General features: G+C 40.8%; 1 protein-coding gene across 1 annotated transcript in view; it reads left to right on the forward strand.

The window, feature by feature from the left end:
- The window catches only part of cntn6 (contactin 6), a gene marked incomplete at both ends in the record, with an annotated part of 180,525 nt that overhangs the window by 124,123 nt on the left and 40,188 nt on the right, over positions 1-16,214 (forward strand). The window contains 3 exon segments of the mRNA XM_084315769.1: positions 6,220-6,255; positions 6,258-6,331; positions 9,263-9,431. Coding sequence (XP_084171895.1) covers positions 6,220-6,255; positions 6,258-6,331; positions 9,263-9,431 — 279 coding nt within the window.

A 16,214-nucleotide genomic window follows, 5' to 3' on the forward strand; every position in this document is an offset into this window, starting at 1 on the left:
TTTCCGAGGCACGGGGGGTCAAAGGGACCTGCCAGTAACCCTTTAACAAATCTAGTTTGCTAACATAGGTGGCAGATCCAAGGTTGTCAATACAATCTTCCATGCGGGGCAGTGGGAAGGAATCAGGCACGGTGACAGCATTTACCTTTCGGAAATCAGTACAAAATCTAGGAGTTCCATCCGATTTGGGAGCTAACAAGCAAGGTGAACTCCAGGGACTGCAACTTGGCTTGGCTAAACCATGTTTTAACAAATAGTCAACCTCCTGTTGCATCATGGCCCTCTTGGTGATGTTAACACGGTATGCATGTTGCTTGATAGGCACAGCATTGTTAACTTTAATATCATGGGCCAATACAGAAGTACAGGAGGGAACATCACCAAACAGAGCCATGTAGGCCTGAATCAAATTTGTGATGTCCTCTCGCTGCTCCTCAGGTAAGAGTGCTAAGTGAGTGGGCAGGTTCAATAACATCTCAGTGTTGGACAATCTAGCACCCTGATGGGCTGCATTGCGCAACTCCAAGCCATCTACATCCTCACCACTAACGTCAGGAGAGTCCGGAACTATTGGAGTTGAGGCAACAGCAGAGACGGCCAGTCCGGCTGTCTGGTCTGAGGTCTTCACCTGCACACTATCTCTGGAAAAATATGGTTTAAGCATATTGATGTGGCAAACACGAGAGTGACGTTTACGATCAGGGGTGCGAACCACATAGTCTGTATCACTTATCTTCTTGTCTATTGCATACGGTCCGGAAAAACGAGCGGAAAGAGCAGAACCAAGGATAGGTAACAGGACTAGAACCTTATCACCTGGCTGGAAAGATCGAGAAACAGCTTTCTCGTCATAGCGCCGTTTCATAGTTCTCTGGGAAGAAGAGAGCGCTTCTTTTGCGAGAGAGCACGCCTGATGCAGTCGCTCTCGAAACTGGCTAACAAAATCTAGAACATTAGTGGGTGTGCTGGCACCCTTTGACATGAACCGTTCTTTAAGAACTTTCAGAGGCCCTCTAACAGTGTGCCCAAAAATGAGCTCAGCAGGACTGAAACCAAGAGACTCCTGTATGGTCTCTCGCGCAGCAAATAGAACAAGGGGGACACCCTCATCCCAATCTTTCTCTGTGTCTAAGCAATATTTACGCAGCATGGACTTTAAGGTCTGATGCCAACGTTCTAGAGCCCCCTGAGTTTCAGGGTGGTAGGCACTGGACACTATATGTCGGATACCCAGGGACTGTAACACTTGCTCAAATAACCTAGACAGGAAGTTGGTGCCTTGGTCCGTTTGTACTACCTTAGGCAGTCCAAACGTGGAGAAGAACTTCGTCAAAGCCTTAATTATTACAGGCGCTGTAATTCTGCGAAGAGGGATAGCCTCAGGGAAACGGGTGGCGTGTACACATTATTGTCAACAAAAACTGATTGCCGGCTTTGGTCCTTGGCAACGGACCAACACAGTCAACTATGACATGTTCAAATGGTTCACCGACCGCTGGTATAGGACAGAGGGGAGCAGGTGGAATTACCTGGTTTGGCTTTCCGGTGATCTGACAAATACTACAGGTACGACAGTACTGTGCTACATCGGACTTCAAACCGGGCCAAAAGAAATGTTGAAGTATTCTGTTGTATGTTTTAGTGACTCCCAAGTGTCCAGACCAAGGGTGGTCATGGGCCAAGAACAGTACATGCTGACGATAAACTGCAGGGACAACAATCTGATAAACAGTGCTCCAGTCTGGTACCTGATCTGGTAGCCCCATCTCCGATTGTGCATGCTCTGCCAGTCTAGTACCATGGGACCTCCATGTACGCATCAAAACTCCTTCATCCACAAAATAAGAATGCAACTCTCTCCTCTGTTCTGTTTCAAGAGAAAGAGAAACATTTTGCAAGAGAAGGGTCAGCCTTCTGGGCAGGTAATTAGCATTTCACGAGTAACGGGTAACTTCAATGCGTCGGAACTAGTTACAGTTGTCTGTGGGGGTACCTTACTATGAGTCGGTGGTTTGTCAGCGGTATCAGAAGTTGGAGCCAGCAACTCCTCCCTGACAAAGGCTGAAGCAAAAACAGAGTCAGACAAATTAATTTCATCACCTCTCTTTTTCAATTGAGCCCGAGTGACAACACTTGCAGAAAAAACTTCAGGGAAGTTCTGTGACAAGTCATCAGGCAAGAGAATCTGTGTCTGGGTGATCCAACACTTCCAGCACAGCGTTCACCTGTCCTCCAGCTAAATCATTTCCCATGATAAAGGAAATGCCTTTAACTGGCAAGGAAGGTCTCACCCCTATTTTAAAGAAACCAGTGACCAAATCAGATTGTACATGAATACAGTGTAACGGGGCTGGCACGAAACCCATCTCAATACCTTGAACTAGGACACTAGAACCACAGGAAGATTTCTCAGACAGAGGTAGTACATCAGAGAGGATAAAGGATTGTGAGGCTCCAGTATCTCGTAAGATCTGAACTGTACACTGATCTTTTGGATCCCCTGTCAAGGAAACTAAACCCTTGGAAGTAAATGGCCTGAAACAAGGATCGAGAACATCCTGATCATTGTGCATCTGTTGATCGTTTCAGTAGTATACGTGAGAGCATTTCAGTAGTGAGTGTGAGAGCGTTTCAATAGTGAATGTAACAGCGTTTCAGTAGTGAATATAAGAGCGTTTCAGTAGTGAATATAAGAGCGCTTCAGTAGTATGCGTGAGAGCATTTCAGTAGTGAGTGTGAGAGCATCTCAATAGTATTGTCCTAATCGGCCCCTATGTGTGTGTGTGTGTGTGTGTGTGTGTGTGTGTGTGTGGGTGTGTGTGTGTGTGTGTGTGTGTGTGTGTGGTGTGTGTGTGTGTGTGTGTGTGTGTGTGTGTGTGTGTGTGTGTGTGTGTGTGTGTGTGTGTGTGTGTGTGTGTGTGTGTGTGTGTGTGTGTGTGTGTATGTGTGTGTGTGTGTGTGTGTGTGTGTGTGTGTGTGTGTGTGTGTGTGTGTGTGTGTGTGTGTGTGTTGTGTGTGTGTGTGTGTGTGTGTGTGTGTGTGTGTGTGTGCGTGCGCGCGCGTGTGTGTGTGTGTGCTTGCCACTCTCACCTGAAGCAGTTGGAAGGCATGCTGTGAAAATGGCAGAGGGAACTGACATCCCAGCCGTACTAAGCTGAGCCCGAAACAGTTAAGACTCCCCTGGAGCAGCTCACAGTGTCCTTGTTCTTGTGCACTTTCCTTTTCATCCAAGTCACAATTTTGTGGGGATCCTATTCTCAGCTCCAGGAGTGGGAGGGGCTGACACTCTCACCACCTCTCTCTCTCAGCTCCAAGTGAGGAGGAGTGGGAGGGGCTGACACTCACTCACCACCGAACCCCACCTCTCTCTCTCCTATTCTCAGCTCCAAGTGAGGAGGAGTGGGAGGGGCTGACACTCACCACCCGTCTCTGTCCCTGTCTCTCTCTCTCTCTCTCTCTCTCTCTCTCTCTCTCTCTCTCTCTCTCTCTCTCTCTCTCTCTCTCTCTCCTCACTTCTCTCTCTCTCTCTCTCTCTCTCTCCTCTCTCTCTCTCTCTCTCTCTCTCTCTCTCGCTGACGTTCGTATAATCCTATTTAACCACCATTTATAAAAGATCGTTAAGTAGCCAAACGTTACACTATAAAAACAAACTAGATAGCTGATGATAATAAATATTTAAGTAACTTTTGTTATTTTTTTAATATTCTAAAATGATTAAGTCTGCTATAAGCCATGTTCTCCCTCTGTGTGTGTGTGTGTGTTGTGTGTGTGTGTGTGTGTGTGTGTGTGTGTGTGTGTGTGTGTGTGTGTTGTGTGTGTGTGTGTGTGTGTGTGTGTGTGTGTGTGTGTGTGTGTGTGTGTGTGTGTGTGTGTGTGTGTGTGTGTGTGTGTGTGCTGTGCGTGCGTGTTCTACTCTTTTGGACATGGATTAGCTAATTATCTTCAACAATCCTGATGCAGAAAAAGAGGTCCTGCAGCCTTTGACTATTTTATTCAAAGGGGATATTTCTTATTAATTTCTTTATATCTAATATTTTTTTCTTAAAAAACTTTTTTAGAAAGAACCATGATATTTCCTCAGACAATAATTGTACCATCAACCGTACCAGATATCCCTAGTTGGGAGAGTTATAGAGAATTTTGCCCAAGTGACAGTGTGACCTAATATAACCTAATATGGGACTCTATGTATCCTCCTGTCACTCAGGGCCCCTCACCTCACTACTTGTACTGGAAGTTGTGTTTGTACTGTATGTAGCTGTGATATCTTTGTACTGATGATTGTGTTTGTATGTAGCTCTGGTATCTCCATACTGATGGTTGTGTTTGTATGTAGCTGTGATATCTTTGTACTGGAGGTTGTGTTTGTATGTAGCTCTGGTATCTCCATACTGATGGTTGTGTTTGTATGTAGCTGTGATATATTTGGCTTTGATATCTCTGTACTGGAGATTGTGTTTATATGTAGCTGTGATATCTTTGTACAAGGTTGTGTTTGTATGTAGTTGTGATATATTTGTACTGGAGGTTGTGTTTGTATGTAGTTGTGATATCTTTGTACTGGAGGTTGAGGTTGTATGTAGCTGTGATATCTTTGTACTGGAGGTTGACGTTGTATGTATGTATATTCATTAATTAATTCATCCAATCATTCAGACATACATCAGACATTACAATGCATAAATGTGCCTCACTGCATCACTGACAGGGTGACAGTTACCATCTTCCTGGACTTTTACTTTTAAGGGGAGACACTGCAGGTGAATAGGGTAAAAAAATTTACTAATAGATATCACAATGAAACTTCCCCAGTTGATTACTTATATTAAGACAAGACTTTTTTGTATTACAAGTTTTCTGAAATTGTATGTTTAAACATGCAAATGAGGCATGATCTACTTAAATATGCACTAATTTGCATATAATTCCAGGACAGAAATCTGAACATTGGATAAAGCCATTTTCAAAATTATAGTTTCATTTTGTTGACATATTAGAGCCAAAGGTTATTACAGAGGGGATTTTGGATATCTCTTTTTATCACTCCATAAATCAGAAAATACTCCATCCAGTCCATTTTTATGGTAAAATTCCATATTTCGCCATGTTTTTTAGGAATAAAATGTGATATAAATCAGGGTATTGAATGCGATATCAACAAACCCTTCTGTAAATACTTCAGAACATAGATATGAATATAACTGGAAGGTTTGGTGTATGTGCGTGCTACTGAAGTGGAGATTTCTGGCTCAGAGTATGAGGAAAAACTCTTAAAACTCATTTTTGGGAAAACGCCTTCAAAGTTCTGTATTGTAAAATGCCATACTTTTTTTTTAAACAGATATTTACAAACACAATACCTAATCAAACCATTAGTAATAGACAACCTAAACACATGCCTGATAACTGAATAATAATAATAATGATGTTATTGAACTGAACAGAACTACACACAGGCTACAAACAGTTGTAGTACAGTGTAGTACCCCCTAATAGGCAAAACATATTTGAATAGATATCACTATGAAACTTTCCCAATTTGTTATGTACATATAAACTAAGAAAAAATATATTGCAAGTTTTCTGAAATTTATGTTTATATATGCAAATGAGGCACTTCCCCATTAAATATGTGCACATTTATGGATGCAATAAGGCAAAATGATGTAAAATAAACAACTAAATGTGTGTTATTGACGTTTTATTGTCACTAGTTTCATAGAAGACATGTTTAGGAAGCAAAATATAACAAAATCTCAAAATCAACAAAAAAAGTATATTTGACTATTCACCTGCAGTGTCTCGCCTTAAAACAACACTGTTCAATATTACTGTTGACTTCTGTAGACTTCTGTATATTTTTACTGTATATTTTATTCTATTCTTATTCTTAGGCAATTTGTTTTGTTATTCTATTATTTGTGACTTTGTTCTGTCTAAATGTTTAATGTGAGCGATTTGTAGTGTCAAATTTCCCTTGGGATGATTAAAGTATTTCTATTCTATTCTATTCTATTCTATTCTATACATGTAAGGTAGTAATTCAACTTAAAAAAAACACAACCGATCTCCGCAAAAACACGTTCTCCTACAACACAGTCACAGGGTGATTAATTCAAGAGTGATTACTAAGATAGCTGGATAATTTCAGCAACTGACTGAATTAATTGCGATCCATTCGTAATTAACCTGTTGGCTATTCAATTACATGTCTTTCAGCACCGAGTCAGCCTCCGGTGAATATCGAGTGGAACTTGACAACTCCAAGATCTTTCTGAATTGGAAGCACGTCAAGGCGATGCAGAATGAATCCGAAGTGACGGGATACAAGGTGAGGTTGTCGAGAGTGACGGCAGAATATAGGAAACTGGGGGAAACAAACACAGCATTAGCAGCTGTCATCTCGATAAATGTCTCTCTCATTGCACTGAAATATAGACCGCAGCACTCGGGTGTCACATTATGGATCGGCCCTGTCCACCCCTTTCAAAATTAAAAAGATCTGTTCGTGGTGATAAAATGAAAAGCATCGAGACCACAGCGAGAACGGACCCAGGCGGCACGACGAGAAGTCCTGTTTCATCCTCCACTGCATATCTATGTGAAAAATAAACGCTATTGTTTACACACCACACTGTTTATTATATTCGTCTGAGAGTCATGGAACGATACGCGAGCTCACGCATTTCAATCGACGCAGGGAGCGATAAGAGGTGCTCACGTTCTGAATGTAGAAGTGGATTTCAGAGATTGCTCAATCCGCGTCGTTCTTGGAAACCAGAGTGGTTGCATCATTCATCAAAGAGGCTGTAGTCAATTCTCATGTTTCTACTATGACATCACTATGTAAACAGGTTGTGTATTGCCGTCAGTCAATCTCATTGAAAACAACAGGAAGTGTATTGAAATTAAATAGTAAATGGACTGCATTGATATAGCACTTTTATCCAAAGCGCTTTACAATTTATGCCTCACATTCACCCATTCATTCACACATTCACACACCAATGGTGGAGGCAACCATGCGAGGGTCCATCCTGCTCATCTGGAGCAGTAGGGGTTAAGTGTCTTTCTCAAGGACACTTTGACACACTGCAGGGAGGAGCTGGAATCGAACCGGGAATGTTCAGATTACGACTGCTCTACCTCCACCGCTCCAAATGATCAAAATGACCATTGTAAATGACCAAATCATAAACAAAGTTTCTTCATTTCAGCTATAGAGATTGTCAAATCAATTCATACGTAATATCTAAGCCTCATCTTTATCAATTGTTGCAACAGGGGCTGGAGCTTGAACATTTCTGATCATATTTGTGAATATGAAGGAGCTGTATCTATGAAACGCATTGGATTATCATGTTTATAGAAGGTATTAAGCTACTGTCCTGAACCTTTGATTTTCTTTTGAAACTAGCTATTGCAATAGCTTAAAGGGATAGTTCAGATTTTTTGGATACCTAGCGCCTATTTGCTACTTACCAATGATGTTGTTGATTGATAGAGTCCATTTTTTCTCAGCACATTCATGTTGTTCCTCACCCTAGCTCTGGCTAGCTAGAGACAAACTAATTCAAAGTCAATGGGGTCAAGCTCCTGTCTGTACAAGCTGACCGAAGACAACTGAAATCTACACCACAGTGCACACACAAGTAGATTTCAGTTTCCCTCAGTCAGCTTGTGTAGCAAATAGGGTTCCAAATATGAGAACTATCCATTTAAATAGACAAATCCCCAGCCAATGCCCCCCCCCGTCCCCACGAAATGTTCTGCTTACATACGGTAGTAACGCCATAGTGAAATCGGGGCCATTTAAAATCTTCCATTAAAAAAAAAAAAAAAAATTGTTATTGTACATGGCTATTATACAGTGTTAAAAGGGTAGACTATATGTTGAGGTAGGTAGTTATGATTACAGTATAAGGTAGTTGTAGGCAGCGGGGCAGTGCATCTCACATTTCAGTCATACCGTCTGGAAAGGCACTGTATAAAAGTATAGTCAAACTGTAATAGCAGTCTTTTGTTGCAGACACTGCTGTCAGGGACAGCATGTTTTTTCATGTGACAAAGGGCAGAGGTTTCCAACACTTTTTCATATTATGGACCTCCAAATCAATAGCCAGTAGACCACAGACATCCATGTGATAAGGTTGGTCCCAGGTACCCCAGTCTAATAACACATTTACCGGTTGAGGGCTCCCTGTAGAGAGAGAGGGATGCCTGCTTCTGGTTTGTACATATTCCATGGCCTCTCTCTTTTTGGCCTGATATTGGGCAAAGTAACACGGCACAAGGAAACAAAAACGTAAATGTGTTTAAATGAAGGTGCATTTAGGTGCTGAGTGGGTGGGGTTGTTTGAATGTGTAATTATATATAAGAAGAAGAAGAAGAAGAATAGTAAGAATAAGAATAATAAACTGTATTTGTATAGCACCTTTCATACAAGAATGGCAGCTCAAAGTGCTTCACAGCAGTAGAAAAACACAATAAATTAGCAAAAAAATTGCAGAACATTTTCAGCAAATAGATAGCAGCAAAATAGACAGTCAAGGTAAGGCATAGAACATTAAATAACATTGTTTTTCATATTAGGATCTAACATCTTAATAGGCCTCTTTGTTTACGGTTTGATTATCACTGAAACACATAATATAGACATTTAGATGTTTAGAGCCATAGGCCTTTCTCATATACTCTGCCTTTTCCACCGTTCTAAGGTACATTATAGAACAATTACAGTTCTGAATTACTTTATAGAACAACAGCAATATGTACATCTACTTAAAGTTGTATTTTATTTTTAGGCACAATATAATAAGAAAGGCCAGAGCAGTACTTAATATTTGAGTTTCATTACAAAGTTCACACGGCAGGAAACATCTACAGTACAATCACAAGCAGCAGAGCGTATTCAATGCTAAGGTAAAGAGGTACGTTTTTAGCTTATTTCTTAAATATCTAGCCTCCCTAATATCCATAGGTAGGGTGTTCCATATATACAGTATATATATAACAGATAGTGGTGAAAATAAATTTATAAATAAAAGATAAGCCCATTGCCTCTCCCTGAACACCTCAGGGCTTGTGTATCCCCAGAACTGTATCAATGTCATCACTGTAGAATGAGATGTCTGCCCTAAGACCCTTGTCTCTCTCTCTCTCTCTCTCTCTCTCTCTCTCTCTCTCTCTCTCTCTCTCTCTCTCTCTCTCTCTCTCTCTCTCTCTCTCTCTCTCTCTCTCTCTCGCTCTCTCTCTCTCCAGGTTGTTTATGGTCAGAGCTGGCATGGTAAGACCAGCGTGGTGGAGACCAACAGGACCAGCGTGGAGCTCCAGGCCCCCTCAGGGGAAGACTACCTCATCCAAATCACAGCGCTGAGCGACGGAGGGGATGGCGGCAGCAGTGGCCCCATCAGGATACCAAAGATGTCCAGTAAGAGATCCATACTTTACTCTGTTTCTCTCTGGGGGTATGTGAGAGGACTGCAGGGAGTACATGGGAAGACCAGAATCACAACACACCAATATAAGGTTTATTGCCAATATGTATTGTAAATGTAATGTATAATATAGTATATATTGTTTATTTTTATCATATTTTTATATTCAGATCAAATTGTATTGCCTATATTTATGTCTTTCTACTATTCCCCTGCCCATACCTGTACCTCCCCTCCCCCTCAGGAATATCTTATCTTATTAAAATCCATACACTGACTGATTATTGCTAAACAAACATAATCACCTTTCCAACATTACATATGTCACAATTCCCACATTACAACAAGGAGTGTATAACTTTAGGCGGGAACATCTCTGCACATTGCAGCTTTAACTGCCTCTTACCAATGAGTTCCACAATGCATTCAGTTTGCAACACTTCCAGGGTGCAGCTGTACCACAGAGAGGGAAAGATATTACACAGTTGTGTTGGTGCAGGTGTACTGTATTTTGTTTGTATTACATTTTGTATAATACACTTCTCTTTCTTTTGCAGGTCTTAATTCAGAAGGACACGCCCATCCAAGTCCAAGCAAGACGTGTTGTCTTCTGTTTTTTATACTTTCCGTGTTTATTTTATAGCTCGTATTGCCTTTACATGTCCAGCTCGGGCTATTAGAGCAATATACTCAGTATTAAATATGTAATGAATCTGGCACTGTGTGTGGTTGGTAATCAAACAATTTTATATGAGTCGCTTTTACGTGTCCGGATTGTGGAATGAACTGGCTATCTAGAGCAGCGGTTCTCAACTGGTGGGCTTACAGCTCAAAATGGGTCACAGTCAGAACCGAAGCTGATAGGGTCGCTGTTGTATGCCCGTTGAATTTGTTTGAAGCCTATTCATATTTGAATGAGGTGAACCGGAACACAGGGCAGTGGAGCTCTTGGAAGTCATCTCTCCTTGCCTATTTTTGCCTGCTCTTACCAAAATCACGTTCCTTCTGGGCATAACGTGACCGCTAAGAATGTCACAGACAAAAAATATATAAATCTCAACCGTTACGCAAAATACTTACAGATATTTTACATCAAGTCTAAGAGGGCCATGTCGTCTGGGTGGATGTGTTTTGTGGTCTTTTAATCGTTAAAAATTTATAAATAAAACATAAAACATTTTTCTTTTAAATGTTTTCATAAACCCAAGTCATATGTATATGACAGGACTTGTAATGATTTGTCTTGAGATATGCTTTCTCAGTTGATTTGACTTGTAAAGAAATATGATAGCTTGTTATTTAATAGATTATGGGTTGCAAATTCAGGGATATCAAATTCACAGACATTGAATTAAATGTGCTATAGATAACATAGCAAAGAAAAAGAAAAAAGAACATTTCTTTTTGAGCTTTTAGAAAGGTAAATGGTAAAAAAAAGAAATGCGTAATAAAAGTATTGCTTTTCCCCAAAAATAATTTAGATTGATGAATTTATCATACTTTTTTTTTTTTTTTTTACATTTTGCAGGCATGTACCCCTTCCCTACTTCCAATTTCCCCACATGCATTGGATAAATTACATGCTGGTGCTTAGTGCAACATCTAGTGGCTGATTTGTTATCTAGCACCTTTAAGGTTAAGCTGTATCATAAATCGATCAATAGAGACCGTATTAGATCCCCAATTATCATATCATGGGCTATCATTGTAAAGCCACACTCATTGGCTACAACCCTGTCCAAAGATCTTCGAGATCGCCAAATGATTGACGGAGCTAGAGCCCCGGGAGTCAGGGGTGGTAATGTGTACTTTGGCGCACGCCTCACATATCGGCATGTAACTTGAGAACCGATGAACGGATTTTGTCACCTGAAAGGGCAATCGACAGGCAACAAATAGCTTCAATCGTCCTCATGAGGGCCCACATGTGCGTACGATCATTTCTAAGCAAAGTGTGGGACTTATCAATTTGAACGCGTGCTTGACTTTGTGCGTAGCTCAGACCATGCGTACCTGGCGCCCAGCGGTAGAATATGAATACTGCAACGCGGAAATAAGCTTTTGTGCATTAGTTTGACTGACGTGTTCGGTACGTATGACCCATAATTCATTATAATTAATTGTAAAATAGCGACAGTAGTGTAATTATAACGGGCTCACGCGCGAACAAGAGGTTGGCCTGCTTGTTTGGCATGGGGGGGGCAGACGCAGAACACCCACCTCCAAACGCGATTAAATATTGTTTAAAATAAAAAGCGAAATACTATTATTTTGTGTGTCATGTTTCCAAATAAGATTGGTCACAACGAAATGCTTTCTACTTCAATTTGTTGGTTAGAATAGATGACTTCCGTTGAAACTTCACTGAGACTAACAGTCTATTTGTGAGCTCCCGCACAGACGTGATAATAATAATAATAATAATAATAATAATAATAATAATAATAATAATAATAATAATAATAATAATAATAATAATAATAATAATAATAATAATAATAATAATAATAATAATAATAATAATAATAATAGCTTCATTTTATATAGCGCCTTTCAAGAGACCCACGGTCGCTTTACATAGTGGGGAAAAATAACGAAGTAACAAACATAGTGGACAGACACAACATAAATATGATGATGGAATTCAATACAATTCATACATGGCATGGCGTAGGCTGAGATTCATTGTTCTTGTATGCTCTCGTATTATTGTTATAGTATATGCTATTGTCAAGAAGGAAGTACATTATTTTCAATCGTGGCTTTAATTCATATAGCCGAGAAGCAGTCTCCTATCAGCTTCATTAATCCCGACCCATCTCAGCCACAGCATAACTGCGGCACGGTGGTGTAGTGGTTAACACTGTCGCCTCACAGCAAGAAGGTCCAGGGTTCGATTCCCGCTTGGGGACCAGGTTTCCATGATGCCAGTTACCCAGGTGGGGTATCTCCCAGGCCTTTCTGTGTGGAGTTTGCATGTTCTCCCCATGCTCGCAAGGGTTTCCCCCCCGATAAGATAAACCCAATGGAAAAACATGCACAACAACAAGATCGCTAACGCTGTGGCGTCCTTGACGAAGACGGACAGGAGCACTTGGATTGGTCCCCTGGCGCGGCTCACGTTGACGCCTGTCTGCTCCCGGCTGCCCTTGGGGGGGAAGGACGACGGGATGGGTTAATCGCAGATACGAATTGCATGCATGCATCGCATGTGTGCCAATTGATGACCTCGGAGCAGGTCCTAAATTATTATTATTATTATAACTGAGACCGGCTATGGAAACAAATCATAAATAGACTACTGTAAATAAAATAGCATATAACATTATAAAGGATAGGCTATAGCAGGGGTTCCCTTTCTTCCCCGAGCCCCACGATTCCTTGGAGACATATAGGAATATGATATAGGCTATACATGGGTCCGTCAGCAAGGAGATTTAGCCATTTGAGAATAGGCTATTATGGCCAAACGAGGGCCTATAGCCTATAAATATTATTAAATGTTTTCATAAGCGTAAAGATACAAGGACAACAGTTATATTAACGATCAGGTTTACTGTATGCAGGCTTCGCGGGGCTCCGTGTGACATGTCTGTGCCATGCTGCCTCTGAGCAGGTCCTAAATTATCATAATTATTTAATACCGACATCAAAATAGATTGTATGCCTCTACAAATCATATTAAACCATGCAGGTAGAAAATTTACGGAAAATCCGTCGCGATTTGGAATCAAATTGACGGAGAAGTTTAATCCCTGGGTATTAATCGAACGAAACGAAAAAGGGCATTCATATTCCAGCATGGTTATTAACACTTTGATCGCCATGGTTAAATTCATAATTTACCATCCCTAGCCAGCTCTATTTGTCTATGGAGAAGTTCCCCTTCTTTGCAGGGCTATAACTTTTTAAATTGTATTGCTAAATTGACATTATTATGGCCCATTCAATGTATATTATACTTTTTCATTCACATATTCATACTAAAATACGGTCTAAAGTATAAGTATGTTTTTATCGTTTTCTGCAGCTTTCTCCAGAACTTGATTTATAGCCCTAAATGCATTATATTGATGATCAAATACAGTTTGATAGCGATCGGTGCCAGATAAAAAATGTCAACTGTAGTTCTAGAAGTTACTACGTATGATCTGATGTTGACCGGATGGGCGGGGGGTCGTTTATAATTCCGTGGGCAACGTTATATCATTAATCTAGTGTGGGTGATATGATCATTAGAGCAGTTAGTATAGAGGACATTAGAAAATAACGCTGAAACTCACCGTAGCTTCCTCGCGCTGTTGGCAGATGAGCGTAGAACAGAATTGTTTCTATTATGGGATGGAGAAATACCCGATCCATTTCCAGGTTGTATAATAGTATACGTCCAAATCATGTTGTTTATCGAGTTATTGGCAACGGATCGCTATGTATTGTGTCGAGCTCGAGTCCCGGGACCTATAGCGAGTGATCGGACCGAATTGAAATGAGCACCAGCTTCTACATCCTGTTTCTCCCCTGGGCGATCCCCCGATCGGCCACCAGATGGCGCTCTTGAACCGCTAGAGAGTTGAGTGGAGCTCAGCAGTATATCTCAGGGGGAGAAATATGATTTCATTTTTGAAATATTGATATCAAAGACGTGTTACGGCGTCTTCGGCAGAATGAGCATGGCGGGGAAAGACGAGTTTCGGAGTCTCCGGCGATTAAAGTGTTAATGACACCAACGCAAACAGTTGTTAACGGTCTTTATTAGTGTTTGTGCTGCCCAGGCAGCAATGGTCTTTAGGAAGTTAATAGATATCATATATCCGACATCACCGTGTACACGTCTGTCAGCCTGTCGCGTATTTCTCCCATAACACGCGTTCGCTCGGCTTAGTCCACTTTTCCACATTTCATGGGGGTGTTTCATTACCGTATGGTAAATTTACGGGCGGTTCTATATGCAAATACTTAAAATCGTGCACAAGCGCGGAGCGTAGAACAAATGGTATTTATCAACACAGAGTGTGCGTAGGACCTGTGTACGCATGTTTGATAAATCCAGATTTTTCTGTGTGTACACATATTCTAAATTCCGGGCGTAGGAACGGAAATAGAACACTTTCTACGCATTGTTGATAAATGAGGGCCCAGGAACATGCAAATTGACCTTGTAGAAGTGGAGCAATCTTCCATTTACTTAGGCATGTACCTTTAGGGCGAAAATTCTGAAAACAGGGCTACAGCTTAACACTTTAACTGCCGGAAGACGCTTTTAGGCGTCCTTCCCCGCCATGCTCAAGTTGCCGAAGACGCCGTAACTCGTCTTTGATATCAATATTTCAAAAATCTGTGATCGGAATCATATTTCCTTTCCGAGGCCCTGAGACACAAGTGTGATCTCCTCTCAATCCTCTAGCGGTTCAAGACCGCCATCTGGTGGCCGATCGGCAGATCGAAAAAACGGATGTTACCTTTAACCCGGTAGGACTCACTCCATATGGGGTCCGGGCACTCGCTAGTGTTAGAGAGACTCAGTCTTCACACAGTGAACATCGATCGCTGCAAATAACTCGAAAAAACAACATGATTTGGACGTATATATTATTATACAACCTGGAAATGGACCGGATATTTCTATATCCCATAATAGGAAAATGTCTGTTCCACGCTCATTGCCCAACGGCGCGAGGAAGATACGGTAAGATTCAGCATTATTTTTCAATGTGTACGATACTAACTGCTATGATGAACATTTGACCCACATTAGATGAATGGTATAACGCTTCCCACGGAATTATAAACGCCCCCTCGGCCATCCGGTCAACATCAGATTACGTGTAGTAACTTCCAGAAGTCCGTCCAGTTGGAATTTTTTATATCGCGCCGATTGCTATCAAACTGTATTTGATCATCAATATAATGCATTTGGGGCTATAAATCACGTTCTGGAGAAAGCTGCAGAAAGAGATGAAAACATACTTATACTTTAGATCATATTTTAGTATGAATATGTGAATGAAAAAGTTTAACGTTCATACACCCTGAACAATACATATAGGACATTGAATGGGCCCTAATAATGGCAATTTAGCAATAGAATTAAAAAAGTTATAGCCCTGCAAAGAAGGGGAACTTCTACATAGACAAATAGAGCTGGCAACCTATGGTATATCATGAATTTAGCCTTAGGCAATCAAAGTGTTAACAGGTTAAAGTCTGTCTCATTCACGGCTAAATTAAGTCAAATGAAGGTCTGAATGCAAAACCAGTTGAGAATCACTGATCTAAGAGCGTTCAACAGCAACGCTACAGTACATTTCCTTAGAAAGTCTGCATTACATTCACAGCTTCATTCTTCCATTAATTTGTCAACCATTTTGTAAAGAATATCCATAGATTTGCAAAATGGTTGGCTTACTGTATCAGAATGTTATTTAGTCATATATGTTGTCCATGCCTAAAATATTAGTTACAGTATGTTACTTGTAATTGAAGAGAGGGAATCTTTTTGCATCCATTTATTCTCAAAACAAGAACAGGTGCTGTAGTTAATTAGAAATAACTAGGGATGCTCGATATTGGCTTTTTTACCGATACCGATATACCGATATTGTCCAACTCTTAATTTCCGATACCGATATCAACTGATACCGATATATGCAGGGTCCCCCCCCCCCCCCCCCCCCAAAAATGGAATAATTTCAGGTAATTAACATTACATATCTCTTGTTGTGGAATTAACACAACATTATGCATACTTTTGACAATAAATAAAATCAGAATTTGTT

This window comes from Notolepis coatsorum (genome assembly GCF_963971535.1).
Source record: "Notolepis coatsorum genome assembly, chromosome: 6".
In the NCBI taxonomy this organism is placed as follows: Eukaryota; Metazoa; Chordata; class Actinopteri; order Aulopiformes; family Paralepididae; genus Notolepis; species Notolepis coatsorum.